At 48.8% G+C, this 14,855-nt stretch overlaps 1 protein-coding gene across 5 annotated transcripts in view; it reads right to left on the bottom strand.

Annotated features, from left to right (window-relative positions):
* The window catches only part of CREBBP (CREB binding protein), a 95,904-nt gene extending 85,795 nt beyond the window's left edge, over window positions 1-10,109 (bottom strand). For 2 of the 5 annotated variants that reach the window (XM_066330122.1, XM_066330124.1), the window contains exon 1: window positions 9,596-10,108. In XM_066330122.1, the coding sequence (XP_066186219.1) occupies window positions 9,596-9,680 (85 nt within the window). In that variant the 5' untranslated portion in view covers window positions 9,681-10,108. Of the gene's footprint in view, window positions 1-9,595 lie in introns of all 5 variants that reach the window. The other 3 variants (XM_066330123.1, XM_066330126.1, XM_066330127.1) reach the window with 3 other exon arrangements.
* Between the last annotated feature and the right edge of the window lie 4,746 nt (window positions 10,110-14,855).

Here is a 14,855-nt window from a genome sequence, read left to right as displayed (position 1 = left end):
AGAACTATCCGATTCAGTTTCCTTTTTACAGCATAATCTTTGGTTGAGACGTGACTGGGAGTTTTCCTGTCACAAACCGACTGCTCGTGGCACGGAGCAGACACTGAAGTCCAGCACACAAACAGGATTTTCACCGTGCCTTTCTTTCATGCCAACGTAGCTGTTACATTTCAGTGAGCCCAATTTTGTTTTGTAAGGCTTCTTTCAATCATGCCAGAACCCAGCAGACAAAGCCTCAACAGTTCAGAGCTCCAGCCATTCCCTAAAATTCACTGTCAGGTAGCACCCCTCAACAGCCACACTGTGTGGCACGGTCAACAATTACCACATCCATCCCAACTTCCTTTTGAGGTTTGAGGATTCTGTAATTTATTGTTTCACAAAAGGCAATTATTGCACTTAATATTTTAGAACAACTAAACAATGCGTTCATGGAAAATCTAAAATTTCCAGTAAGGAAACTTTAGATTTGTGTCTTTCCCTAACAACACATGGAAAGCTTGGGAACTGACATGCATATGACCTTGAATTTCAGCAGAGCAGCATCACTTCTTCCAAACACCACGTTTAACAACCAGGCTGAGAACGATGAGGGACTCACTTGGATTAAGGAGATCCTGATGGCAGGGTGAAGGGTGGTGAGAAAGAATGAGAGATCTAATACAGAGGATCTGGATGAGTCCAAACAATTCATGGCTTGAATAATAAAAGATTTGAATATTTAACTAAATTTCTATCTGCCGCATCATTTAAACTACTTATACTCGGGATGAGAAAGGAATACAGTCTGGCTTGCTCATTCCTAAGTCACTGGACTGGTCAAAACTCAAGTATGTTTGAGTTGATGGTGATGAACCTCATCTTTTGGAACCCTTGGGACTTATCTCTAGAAAATTCATTGGAATCATCATGACAGCTCTCTCCTGTTGACAGGCCCTCAGTCACTCAGGTTGGAAGGGACATCAGGTCTGTCTGCAGCCCAGCTCTCCCCCTCCTCTCAAAGGGCTCCAGCCCCCAATCTCCTGAGCAGCCCTTCACTGAACTCATTCCAGCTTTTCTATGATTTCCCACTGATGGATAGGAGGCTGAACAGTCTGTAGCTGACTGTATTACCTCTTAACCCTTTTTGAAAATGGGTTTAACACTTGCCTTCTCCTGCTTTCCTGTGGCTGGGATTTTAGAGACAGCTCCTAATATCTTCCCCAATCCATTTTGATAAGGCTTCAGCAACTAAGTGACTTTTCAACACTGAAGCTCGTTACACAAACAAATAATGAAACTGATGAAAAATAAACCAGTTCTCTTCTAACCTCTACTGCAATACTACCTGTATTCCTGACTCAGCTCCTGACACCAGCTCCACCAGCAGACACGAGCCAGGATGGGGAAAGTGCACATATCTACATCCTTTATACCACCACTAAGGTGTGATAACAACTACCACCTGATCCAGGAAAAGCCACCTGTTCTGTCCCTGTCCTCCTCCTCACCTCCATGAAAAGAGCGTAGTATAAACTGAGATCCTTCCCTGGTCACACCAGCTTTAGTCCCCAGCCTCTCTTTCCACTTCCCTGTTTTGTATCACGATGTGATAACCTCAAGGTTCTCTCTGCTGTACTTGTCCAAGTTGTCTCCACCATCTCTCTTTTGCTGTGTTCATAGTGACAACACCACCTGTGTTAAAAATCTAGAAAAACCTGAGATACTGGTTTATTTCAGAAATAATTAGTAGGTTTAGGGATTATTCTACCCTTTCATAAAAATAAATCACAGATTACTTGAATGTTTCCCTATCAATTACAAAGTAGTATATGAGAGCACATTAAATGGCCCTTGCACCTGGCACTAAGGTTTATATAAAGAAGCAAGTATGAAAAATATCCAGATAAGAAGCTAGTCTCTAATCTCTTCCCAGAGGCCTGAGGTGAAAAAAGCCAAGGTAACCCCAAAACGAGTGGCAGAAGCAGCCTAACAAGAGTGCTCACTCTGGCCTGCTCTTAAAAGCATCAGACAGTAAATGATGGATTGCCTTCGCCTTCCTCTGCCCCTCTCCAAAACCATTCTTCCTCTTATTGTTTCCCAAGGTAACTTCACTATTTTGACACAGTTGCCATGTCTGCTCTTGTGACTAAGTCTAAATCCCCCCCAGCAGCACCCACAAGACACTCACGGCTACTGTCCCAGTGCACATGGCTACCAGGCTAACCCTCTAACAGACCAGAAGGCTTCAGTACATTTATTTACCACAAGAACAGAAACCTGGACAGAAGGAAGAGGAGGCAATCTGCCTATGGACTGGGAGACACCACACTGGGAACATCAGCTCCTCATTCACAAGCTCATCCTGATGAAGATTAAATACTTTAAGGTTCTTGGAGCACATTAACATTAACAGAAGTGAGACTGCCTTCTCATCCTATCACAAACACACATCATGCCTCTCGCCCAAATTTAACAGCTGACAGAACATTTAAGTTCAGAATGACCCTTTAAAAAGGAATCATCTGAGAGTCTGGTAATTAACAGTGGGCACTTGCATAAGTCAGCATGGAATGCACAGTCTGTACCAAGCCAGTGTCTGCTTGTGCCTGCCTTGAGCTGGCTCCCACAGCTTCCCCTATGGCTGTGCCACCCTCACTGCCCACCTGGAAAGGGAATCAGCATGTAACCCACAAGGACACGAATCACCTTGATAAACTTTAGCTGTGACATTCCCTGGCCAGAGACTTCTCAGTGAATATATTGCAAACACAGGTGGTTCAGGTTTTGAAGTGTTCAGTTCCTCATGCTCCCCACAACGACAGTGTCAGTGGTGAGAACTCGAGCTCAGTTCTGGCTCAGGAGCTCCTCCCTTCAGCTACACGAGTCCTTCTATGAAAATTCCCACCTTAGCACAGCTTCTCCAACAGAACCACAGTAGAGGGCTATTCTGGGAGGAGTGAAATATATAAATACATACTTGAAGTAATACTATGAAACAAGAAAAAAATAAGCAAAATTACTATGAAACAGGCAAGTCTGGGGTCTCCTCTGTGATGTATAAAAGCTGCAGAAAATACATATTCCATTTTTTTTAATGCCACTTTTTCCTCCCTATTTCTGATACCAAATTTAAGGGAACTGTCTTCTGCTTGGCAACTCAAATTCAGCTGTGCAAGGACATACAACCCAACCCAAACCAAACATACATGAGGAAACAACAGCAGATGGGCACCTAAAACTAAGGATTTTTGTATATTTATGTCCAAAAAAGCTTCCAGTTGTAATGACAATACCAAAACCCCATCTCCCTCATGAATATTTTACTTTAAAGCACTGATTTCAGTGAGATGAGGCTGTTTTGAACCACTGTCATTAACACTTTCCTTTAGGAAGTTTATGGACTTAGGAAAAAACTTCACAGCTATTCCAAACAGACTCATACTCAGTACTTACTCAACTCAAGCCACTTGGTAATTTCCCCATCTCTTGTCTCCATGAGATGACACTACACAAGAGATGACACAGAAGGGATGTCACCAGCAACACCCACGAACCCAGCTATGAAGTGGCAAAGCTGGGCAGAGCAAGAGAGCAGCTCGTGCTCTCATGGTGACACACACACAAGGACAGGGGTTGCAATCTCATGTCCCATTTGACTTCTCACTCTGCAGCAGAAGGTTTCCAGCTCTGATTCCTGCCTCTCCTGTGTCCCACTGCAGCACGAAAATGACACGTGCCTGAGAAATTGGGAGGAACAGTCATCCAGGGAAGAACAACTCCTTTTCCTAATGCTGTCTTCCCAAAGAAGCTTCCACAGCCCTAATAGTGACTGGCAGGGAAGTGAGGAATTATTTTACAGATTTACAGATGTATAAATAAAAATATATCCATACACAAATTGCAAACCAAAGATATTGTATTTATCTAGTGTCATAAATAAAACCCTTATTTCTCAATGGTGGCAAATAAAAAAGCAGGAAAGGAAGAGTATGTTAAGAGATTTAGATTACAAATCATAATTATCATTGCTAATAGAAGTTGCAGTTTTCTTTTAATTCACACTTATCATTCTGCAAAATACTTAATAGTATTTGTTGAAGCATCTTTATTAAAGAGTTTTCCAAATAAACAATTTAGGTTCTCTCTGTATCTCAGACATCTGAGAAGACAGATGGAAAACATAACATATGTTAAAAGGAAGATTTACAAAGCAAAAATTCTCGAAAGTGTAAACCAAATTAGGATGGAAAGTGTCAGATTTCTAAGTTATTCCTCATGTTTTTTTACTGTGTAAGAACAAACCCCAGAATTTAAAAAATTGGGTTCTTCAACTACCCCCTCCACCCTAATTTCACACTAACCTGCAGTATTTTGTTAATAGGGTGAGGGGATTTTTTTTCATTCTTCTCTCTTAGCAGGTAGCAACACTAAGTAAAATACCTAATAAAGATAAACACTAAGAATATGTAGGAGTTTTTAATATGAAGCTGCAGGTATAATAAAAAAGCACAGCATGTTGCTGTAGGAATAATTAATGGCACTGGACGATGACTCCAAGGAATGTCCAGCCAAAATAGAAAGTGAATAATCTGCAGCAGAAAACTGGGAATCATTTCACAAGCTACCAAGAGATCTCTGGAGTACAGAGAAGACACAGCCTCTGTTCTTGCCTGCTGCTGGCAGGGCTTCTCCAGGAGCTCTGTGCCACAGCAGAAAACAGCATTTTCCCAGTTAACTTTAAGTCCCTGGAGAGGGAGAAAGTCTGAAGTCCTCAGTACATGTGCAATTATCAAAGTACAAATTTGAAAAAATATAGGAATGGGCGAAATGGTAGAAGTGTGAACTGTCACATAGGATCAGGCTAGCAGATCACCTGGTCAACTTTTCTTCCCACACAGACATGAGTACCAAACTCCTTGGAAATACCTGTAACAGCCCACAAACACACAGAGTACACAAAATACTCTGCTATCAGCAATGCCTCAGGAACCGGTAAGAATTAGCTGCACTAGACTCTATAAGTGAGCCCATTTCTAATCTCACAAATCTCCTGTCCCAGATCACAAACGCTGGCATCAAGTTATGCGGGTCAGTCACTTCAGGTGAAAAAAAAATCCAGTTTGTATCAAGCTTCTAGCTAAAAGTAAACATCTTCCTTGGCATTATCCTCTCCCATCCACCACCCTCGTGGTTCTATGAGTCTTCAACAATATAACCATGAAGTATTCCACAAGAAACAATATAGCCACGAAATATACCATCTTATTTTTCCCATCCTAAACAGTTAGGGCACAAGTACAACAAAACCAACCAAACAAAAAGGACATTCCCGTGGAATAATGACAACTACACACGCTCCTTCACCTACAGCGTTTCAGAAAATTAATTTGTTCCTTACATTTTCTGCCTGTAAGTAGGAGTGTGTTCGCTTAACGAAATTATCCTTTTCCTTCTTCTAGGGAGAGAATAAGGAAGCGTGTGTGTAACTGTGATTCTTACTGCCACAGCACACACATGACACTCAGGTTTTTCACACAAAACAAGAGCAGACCGATTACACAGGCTTCCATGAAGCTTTTCAGCCACGCAGGAATGAACCCTTTAAAACATCCATACTAATGCTTTCACGTGCCCAAACAAAATCTGGGTTTAGATTACCAAGACGTCACTCCATCTGAAGTCTCTGCTAAGAATGTGAACACAGGCTTAGAAAACCATGCTGTCTTTCCTTAAGCTACTTTGCTTTTTGTCCACCTCTTTTCAAACTAAAACCTAAATCCACTGCGATACACCTATCTGGTTTTTGGCAGGAGAGCAGGATCAAATCAGGCTGCGCATCGGCACGAACTCCCTTCTGCGAGGTTCTGTGGCTGCCTGGGAGTCAGCCAGAGATCTCCTTATCTCTGCACGTAGGGAGGCACGTGCAACAGGGCCAGCCCCGTGTAAAATCCGGGCCCTGGATGCTGACACATGGGCCGGGAACAGACAGGAGTCATCGGGGAGCTTGGCCCACAGCTTTTGCAGCAGCAGCCACGCAGATTGATCTGTGCAGGATCGAAAGTTAAGGAGGAGAAAAGAATTAAAAAATCAACAAAGCCCCCTACACAAGAAGTGTGAAGTGAAAACCTAGCTCTAATGGACTTAGGAAGCTGCTCATCTCATCTTCTTCCCAACTTCACCTACTTTAAGAATTTGTTAACTCCTGACACCGTCAGGGACACCCTCTGCTCTGGCCCAGATTATTCTGTTGTTTCTGGAACTGGCGCAGCACCACAGCAGCAGAAGCTGCAGGGAACACAACGAATGCAGACAGTAGCATGACTTCAGTGAAACCCGGACCCTCACCAAGCTACCTGCAGAAGGGACCACAGTCCAGGGGCCCCTGACACACCTCCAGCTGTGCTGCTGCTCCATTCAGGCACGTTTTTCCCAACCTGCCAGAGACCAGCTCGAGAACGCCGCCAGGTCTCTGTATATTCTGCTGAAGAACCAATGCCAGCAATACACAAAACAATCACAACGTTCAGCATTGAAATAACAGACTGCCGTAAGCAAAGTTACTGTAATTCTACTTTTTGTAGGAGTTCCTTGTTTATTCTGTGGCGCTGGATGAGAACATCTCACAACAGCCACAGAGGAGACAAATGTTTAGGTATGAAAACGCCTGTGTATCCAATAAAGCAGTAATTAGACAAAAGCACTACTCCTACCTGGCTAGACAAGGAAAAATCTTTCCCACGGACATTTTACCACAGGAGTCAGCTCGTTCAATACGGCACAGTAATGGCAAGCAAAGTTAACAGCCAGGAGTCTTAACCTTCCTTATTGATACAAAGAGCAGCAGGGCAACTGCAAAATGGGACTATCATGAAACTTAACGATGGTCACAGCACCCATTTCTGTCATCCTTTCATCTCCTCGCCCTTCTGCAAGATCAGACACGGGATTTAGCTGCCTAGGTTTAACAGAAAAGGCCGTATTTTCACAAGGTAAGCAGACCAATTTCAACGACACCAACTTTGCCCCGGTAAGCTGAGGAGCTATTTTTATCAGAAAGATTAAAGGCAGCTAAAACTTACCCTGACAAAAGGAGTTGCTTAACATCACCGCATCAAAGCATCAAGAGACATATAAACAAGGAGGAGAGCAGTTGCTTTCTGCCCAATGTTCAGGCCTGCCTTCAGAGCCTCGGGTGTGAGCATTTGCAGGCGTGAGCTGCGAAAGCGGCGGCTGTGAAAGCACGTCCCCCTCACGGCAGCCGCAGCACGCACCAGTGTGGGGCTACCACTGCAATTACAGTTCTGTTCAACACAGCAGACTTCTGTTCAACTCGCTGCTCGTCCAGGACAAAAGCCTCAGAGCCATCTCCTCAGGATCTCCCGATCACAAAGGCCACTTTCCAGGTTACAACAGAACTTTTCCATTTAAGCCCCCAGCACCAGACTGGTTTAGTTCCAGGAGCAGGCATTGGACAGCAATTACTACTCAAACTATTTGTATCGCCTGCCACAATGCACAGAAACCTCCAGCGATCCTTCAACAAGCAGCATTAACTGCTGGCAACGAACCTAGAAGTGCTTTTCCTAAAAACAGCCCCCTCTTTAAGTGCACAAACTCTACCCGCACCTTTGGCAGAGAAGTATTTCTGCCTATGGAACACCAGGACGACGACCAGAACTCCATGGACACGCTTGTCCAGAATACAACTCGGGGTTTGCCATCCCAGTGCCCCCAGGCCCCCTGAGCCCTGCAGAACTTTCTGCAGATGCTGGAGTTTACACATCCAACACGACACAGAGCTCCCGAGACACACAAGAACTTGCTGAACAGGACGTAATTAAGACTGAAGCATTCCAGAACAGCCCAAGCGAACTTCAAAAAAGAAAGAAGAAAGAAAAAAACCCACCAAAAACCAAGACACTGGCTACCAGGAGAGTCTAAAATGTTTCACTGAAGAATTACAGAGCTGTAAAATGTATTTGTCCTGAGTTACAAAGAGCATTTCGCAGCAACCTCGCAGATACAATACAATGTTGTGTATCAGCCTTCCATAAATTCTGGTGCTTCCACACAATGCATTAACAGGGTTCAATCACAAGACCCTACCAAGATATTCCCTGACAATTCTTACTCGATACTGTTTCTTTCTCCCTTGTTTCATTTATTTGCAGGCTGAGAAGAAAAGGTTTCCACAAAAAAACCCTAAAGGACCCAAGCATCTGCAAACTGTTGCCAAATGCAGACTGAGCAAGACGAAAAAAAAGCCACAGAATTTATCAGCTCAATTATAGTAATATTTTTTTTTCAGTCTATGAAAACACAGCAGGCACAGCATGATTAACTTATCACTAGCCTTTCCACAAGATTCATTAATCTCTGAAAGAAGAAATTCAAGTCCAACAGACTTTGTGCTCTTCTGAACCCACTCTTTCAGGGATTGAAACAGTGGGAACACCGGGAGAGGCCGGTCCAGGCACACATGCTCTTGCGCACACACGTGTGTATTTACAACGAGCACACGCTGGCTTGGAAAAGAGACGTTTTGATGCGTTTTATTATCTACAAACCCATCACAATTGAAGAAAAAGGCACGCCAGAGACACTACACGACACAGACAAGCCGCAGTGACTGCCAGGCTGCCGGGCATTTCGGCATCCGAGCAACCCCGCAACTTCAATTATTATCTGCAAATCGTTTGGGGTTTAAAAGAAAAATGCTTGAAACGGTTTAAGCCAAACGCCTTAAACCCTCGGTCACAGGTTGGGAGGTAAAAAAAAAAAAAAAGCACAAAGTATTAGCTGGAGGGTAGAACTAGATGGTCTTCAAGGTCCTTTCCTACCCAAATCATTCTATGACTAAGAAGCTATTAAGGAGTTTTTATTCCGTAGGGTGTCACACACAGGGGCGCAGCGAAAAAGCCTGTATAGGGCTATTAGTTGTGGGTAATCTGTGGGGTTTAAGGAGTAGATAGAAACCTCAACTACCTTTCTAAGAAGGCACCTTCAGCTTTAAGCTAAAGGAGGGTAGATTTAGATTCGGTGTCGGCGAGAAATTCCTTCCTTGACGGCAGTGAGGCCCTGGCACAGGCTGCCCAGAGAAGCTGTGGCTGCCCCATCCCTGGAAGTGTCCAAGGCCTGGCCGGACGGAGCTTGGAGCAACCTGGGATAGTGGAAGGTGCTCCCCAAGGCAGGAGACGGAACAAGACACGCTTTACGGTCCCTTCTAACCCGAACCATTCCACGATTGTACAATAAGCAGGATGGTCGGCGCTTCCTATGCCTGGCTCTTCTCCTTCCCTACCCGCACCCCACTCACCTGTGCACCCCCATCACCCAAACCGAGGCACTAAAAACGAAGATGATGGAGGAAAAGAAGGGAAACCAAACTAAAAAAAAAACGTCTCTTTCTAACCGCTATTTATAGCCGGGACGGTACTTGGCGTACGGGTCCCGCCCGGTAACTTCGACTGCGGGAGGCCCAACCCACCCCCGCCAGGAACCGCGGCAGGGCGGGCGGTCCCCCGGGCCCCCCCTCCGGCGGGGCTGTCGGGGCGGGGGGGTGTCGGGGGAGAACCGCCGGAGAGCCCCGCCCGAGCCGCCCCCGCGGCCTTACCTGTGCTATCGCTGGCGGAGAAGCCCGGCGAGTTGAGCTTGGCTCGCTTGGGGTTGGGCGGCCCGTCGAGTAAGTTCTCCGCCATGGTGGCCGAAGCGGCGGAGCCGGTGATCGTTGTCGGAGGGTGCTCGGGGGGGGCCGAGCTCGCTGTCCCCCGCTCCTCCGCCGCACGGGAACCCAACAGCGCCGCTCAGTGCCCGGCCGGCCGCCCCCGCTCCCCCATGCCGGGCCGCCGCAGGCCGCAGGGAGGAGGGCTCGGGGCGGGGAGCGAAGGGCCCAGCGCCCCCTCCCTGCCGGCCGCGCTCCTCCCGGGCGCTCCCCCCGCCGCGGTGCCCGGATGGCGGCTCAGGCCGTCACTCGGGGCGCATTCCGCCCCCCCACACGCTCCCCTCGCCTCGCCCCGTCCCCTCCCCTCCGCGGCGGCGGCTTCGCCCCGGCCCCCGCCCGCCGCCCGCCCGCGGCCGAGGTAGGGGAGGGAGGAGGGGGGGGGGAGGAGAAGAGAAGGGAGCGGGGGGGGGGGGGGGGGGGCGCAAAAAATTAAAAAAAAGGAGAAAAAATCACCAAAAAGCGGAAAAAATGCGCCGACCCCCCAAAAACGCCCCAAAACAATGAGCGCGGCGCGGCGGCGGCGGCGGCTCCCGGTGGCGGCGGCGGCGGTCGGTTGGCTCCGGGCGGCTGCGCCCCGCTGGCTCGAGCCCCCTGTGCGCGTCGGCGGCGCTCGGCGCGGCTGCCCCGTGCGGCGGCGGGGCGGCCCCGCTGCCCCGGCCCGGCCCGGCCCGGCCCGCTCCGCCCGCGCCGCGCTCCGGCTCCGCGACAAGATGGCGGCTGTTGATTCCTCAATTAAAAAAAAAAGTTTTTTTTTCTCTTCTCTTTTCCAGAGCCCTCGGGGGCGGGGCGGGGGCGGGGCTTGCGCGCTGCGTCACCGCGCTCGCGGCACGGCCCCGCCCTGCCGGAAAGGCGCGCGCGGCGCCGGAAGCGCTCGGCGCCGTCCTCAGTTGCTCCGCTGAGGGGCTCGGGGACGGTGGGGGGGTCGGGCGGCGACACCGCCCCGCACACCGTGCCTGGGCTGCCGAGCGCTCGCTCTCCGCCGCCGTGCCCCGCCTCGGTCTCCTCTGCTTGCTTCGGTCGCGGCTCCCCTCCGTAGCACTCACTCACAGCGTCCCCTCTCCCGTCTCCCCTCAGATGTCTCAGGTGCCTGCTCCCGGTGCCCTCTCATAGTAGTCCCCCTTAAGCCCCCTCAGAGTGCATTTCTTCCCACTTCGCCCCCCCACAAGTCCTCGCCTCGGTCTTTCCTGTTTGCTCCTGTCGGGGCTCTCCCTCAGGACCCCAGAGCGGTCCCCTCACAGTGTTCCGACTCCCCTCAGATGTCTGTTCCCCGCGCACAGCGTCCCCCGCAGTCTCCCCTCAGTGCTCCCCTCACAGCGACGCCCCGAATTCTCCCCACAGTCCCCTCATAGTGACCCACACAATTTCTCCTCACAGTCCCACCATGGATGGCTCATTGGCCCTTCAGAGTCTCCCCTCAGTCCCTCAGAGCGCTCGCTTCAGTTGTTCGCCAGCCTCCCCCCACAGAGTCCCCTCTCTGACTCCCCTCAGGTGTTGCAGTGCCCCCTCACAGTGTCCCCTCCCAGTCTCCCCATGATCCCCCCTTTCCTCTCAGTCCTTTCAGTCACCCCCACAATCTCTCCTTATAGTCCCACCATGGATGGCTCAACGCCCCCTCACAGTCTTTTCTCCCCTCATACTTCTCAGAGCCCCCACCCCAGTTTCCCCTCTGAATGACACCGTGGATGTCTCCTCTCGGTCTCTCCCTCAGTCGTCCTCAGATTTCCCTCCCAGACTCCCACCAGTCCCTCACGGGGACATTTCCAGTCTGCCTTCTCTGTCCGCTCTCAGTGCCCCCCTCACAGCCATGCCCCTCACAGTCTCCCTTCTCAGTTTGCCCTCAGTCACCTCTCAACTTCCCCCATTTTCCCCCATGCCCTCAGGACAGCCACACACAAGGGCAAGTGTCCCATCGGAGCTGACCCGCTCTCAGGCACCAGCATCAAACCCAGCCTCACTTTACAAACACTTTCTGCTCTGTCTAGACAGATTTCCCCAGCCCAAAACAGGTTTAGAAGACAGGAGCTCACATACTTCCACGGATTTCCATACTGGTTCCCAACCTGAGAATCAGGTCGTATAAGCCCCGGTGACGTGTGCGGCAGCAGAGCTCCTTGTGGCCAAACTGGTTGCTTGGGGCTGTTTTCATCACCTTCGTGTTGGAATGTCCTCCAAGGACAGCCACAGTGGGAGGAGAGGCTGGAGAAGGGCTGGACATGAACCTAAGGATGTGTTGATGAGCTCCGTAAGCTGAGATGGATTCAACAGCAATAATTAATTGGTTTAAAGGAAATCTATAATGACAGATTCCTTCGCAAAGAGTAAGTCTGCCTTTTGTTTACTGCAAAACTCGAATTCATTACATTTACTTCTACATTTACATGAATTTCATTACATTTACTTGCAAATTCTGTATTTATTTACATGATGCCTGTCCTTGCTGAGGTCTGGCTGTGATCATGTGGAGGTCTCTGACAGGCCTCTGCTTCCATCACTGTATTTGTTACTCATTAGTTACACGAGTAAGGGCTCCCTGGTTATGCCTGCTTTAATTTCCTTCAAAAGCAGTGAGTTCCCATCTGTTTTAGGATGTTTCAGTGTGGGGCAGGGTTTGGTGTGTCACAGTGCCCCTAGATGTAGAAACAGCACCTCTTATCCAGCAGCATTTTACTGTGGCATCAAACATTTATCCCAGTTTATGTTAAAACAAAATGTTTTGTTGTAGGTGAGGGATGTGAGTCAGGTCAGACTCTAAGGCACAGCTGAGGACAGCAGTGTCTTTTTCTGGCTCCACTTAAAAAGTTGACCACTTCAACTTTTTTAACAAGTTTGGTTGGTGTACTTTGAACTGCATCTTGGATCACTCTTTATGCTTTCCTTGGCCATTACAGCCTGGGCAACCTGAGCTCGTGGAAGGTGTCCTTGCCTATGGCAGGGAGGTGGAATGAGCTGGTGTTTAAAGTCCCTCAAACCCAAATGAGTCTGTGGTTCTACAGTGACATCACTTACGGATTTGCTGGAGCTGCTGACACCAGAAGCCCTCCACAGCGCTCTGCTCCCCTCATGACCCCCTTCCCTGCTGCTGCAGTAACTCTGCAGCTCTGAGAGAAAGTCAGGATGGACATTTACCACTGAGGGCAGATCCTGAGTGGTCCCACAGCTACTGCCCATCTCCAGAGGACGTTCATGCTGCCTGGTGCTGGGCAACACAGCCATGTTACACCAGCACTGCAGCCCTGACCACACAGCCCTGAGAGCCCCAGTGCTGTGACAGGAGCTGCTGTGTGGGAAATGCCCTTACCCTCTGTTGGCAATGGGAGAAAAGCAGAGGATGTATGGAGGCCATGATTAGCTGGGACAGCTCCTCTGTCCTTACAGCAAGAGCCAGGCTTGCCACGTCGGTGAAGTCAGAGCGGGGCTGCGAGCCCCAGGAACAGAGTGGGAGGGGAAGGAGGTGCTTTGGAGGGAGAGATTCCTTTACCCCAGGCAGTAGGGGCGGAGGAGAAGGATCTACTACCACTGTGTCCTGCAGCTTCTCTGTGCTGCAATGTCTCCTTAGGATGGCCCCAGCTGCCCCTGCCGTGGGATCAGAACAGCACTTGGGTTAATGGCAGGACGGAGAGGAAGACCTTGGCTGTTATCCACTGCTCCTGGAGAGAGGGCTATGATTAAATACCTGAAGGCCCAGGAGTAGGTTGAGGTACCACAGCCCTTTGGTATCAGTATTGCAAGATTTAGATGGCTTCACCCACTGGTAATGCCAAACATGGAACAAGCTCAAGCAGACTGGGAGGATTTCATGAAGAGAAACACTTTGAAAGACAGTATATATCAAATACACCAAAATTCCCAGTCTGGACTCCTGTGCATGACTCCCTCCTCTCCAGCTGATGGGTAAAGCCCTTGAAAGGATTCCTGAGGCAGTGCTCAGGAGGGAGGGTGAAGCAGGTGCTTAATGGATAACTCCTTTATTCAGGGACTAGTTCCAAGAGAAATTGCATAATAAAATCTGCACTGCTGCAGCCCATCACCAGACTTCCTGTCTCCAGAACTAAGCTGCTTAAAGACACAGTTCCTGAGATCCTACCTTCCTTCCCCGCCCAAAACATGGAAGTATCATTTCTATAGCTTGTGACCTCAAAACCTTAGAGCCAAACAATTAGCAGTGTTTGAATAACTTCTGAGGAGCTCTGCCCTGTAACTTGTAGTCATTGTGGCACCATCAGAGGAGTTCTCATTGGGAATGGGAGGTTGTTTTTCCTGGCAATGTTATGTCCCAGCACCTGGTGGCCTTACCATCCCCTTGTCCTGCCAAAGCTGTTCCAGGATAGAAGAAAAGCCCAGGGCCTGTTGCCTCCTCTCCTCCCAGCTGCTGCAGAAGGTGCTGCCTATTCTTTCTCCAGGCACGTCTGGTTACCCACACCCTGCACTCATGGGATTGTGGAGCAATTTTATGTGAAATAACTGTTGTTTCTGGCTTCTGATTTTCATTGTGTGTGTGAATTCCGTGGTGTTCAGGAAGTGGTGGTAGCCCAGGGACCGCAATCACAGCACTGTTTTGTGTTTAGCTGTGTGTCTGTGAACTTCTGCAATCCCTTGGCTCCTCAGGCTACAGAGCCTGACACATGCCTCAAAGGGTCTCCTTGCTTCATTTCATACAGAAAGACTATTTGCAGGTGGCTAAACATGTTCTGTGGGTGATATCCCACAAGCACCAGTCAGATCTGATTCTGCTCTCCTTTTCAGTAAGTATTCATTAATGTGAAGCCATTTCCTACCTACTTGTTGAATAGAATCTAGTGGGGACTGGATGCAGACTTGCAAATTGTTCAAAATCCTGCCCATCATCTGTCAGGACCATCTAACTCTGATGTGGAGGAATCCCCCAAGTAATGGGTAAGGCTATCTCACCAAAGTGAGCGTAGCAGTTCAGGAAAAACAGAGTCTTCTGTCATCAGCATAATTGAATCTGTCACTCTGAGGGGTCCTTCTTTCCTAAGTCCCAAATGTGAAGCCTTTTTGCTGGAGTTGTCTGTAACTTTGCCATGCCTGACAAACTATTAAGATAAATCTGTATAAGTCTTTGTGCTCTCACTCTGGGTTGTTGCTTGACAAGACTTTGCCTGAGAGACAACAGTCCATTTGCTTTATTTTT

The sequence above is a fragment of the Sylvia atricapilla genome, chromosome 15 (assembly GCF_009819655.1).
Source record: "Sylvia atricapilla isolate bSylAtr1 chromosome 15, bSylAtr1.pri, whole genome shotgun sequence".
In the NCBI taxonomy this organism is placed as follows: Eukaryota; Metazoa; Chordata; class Aves; order Passeriformes; family Sylviidae; genus Sylvia; species Sylvia atricapilla.
Note: the sequence above shows the minus strand (reverse complement) of the source record. Positions and strands in the feature narration are given on the sequence as shown.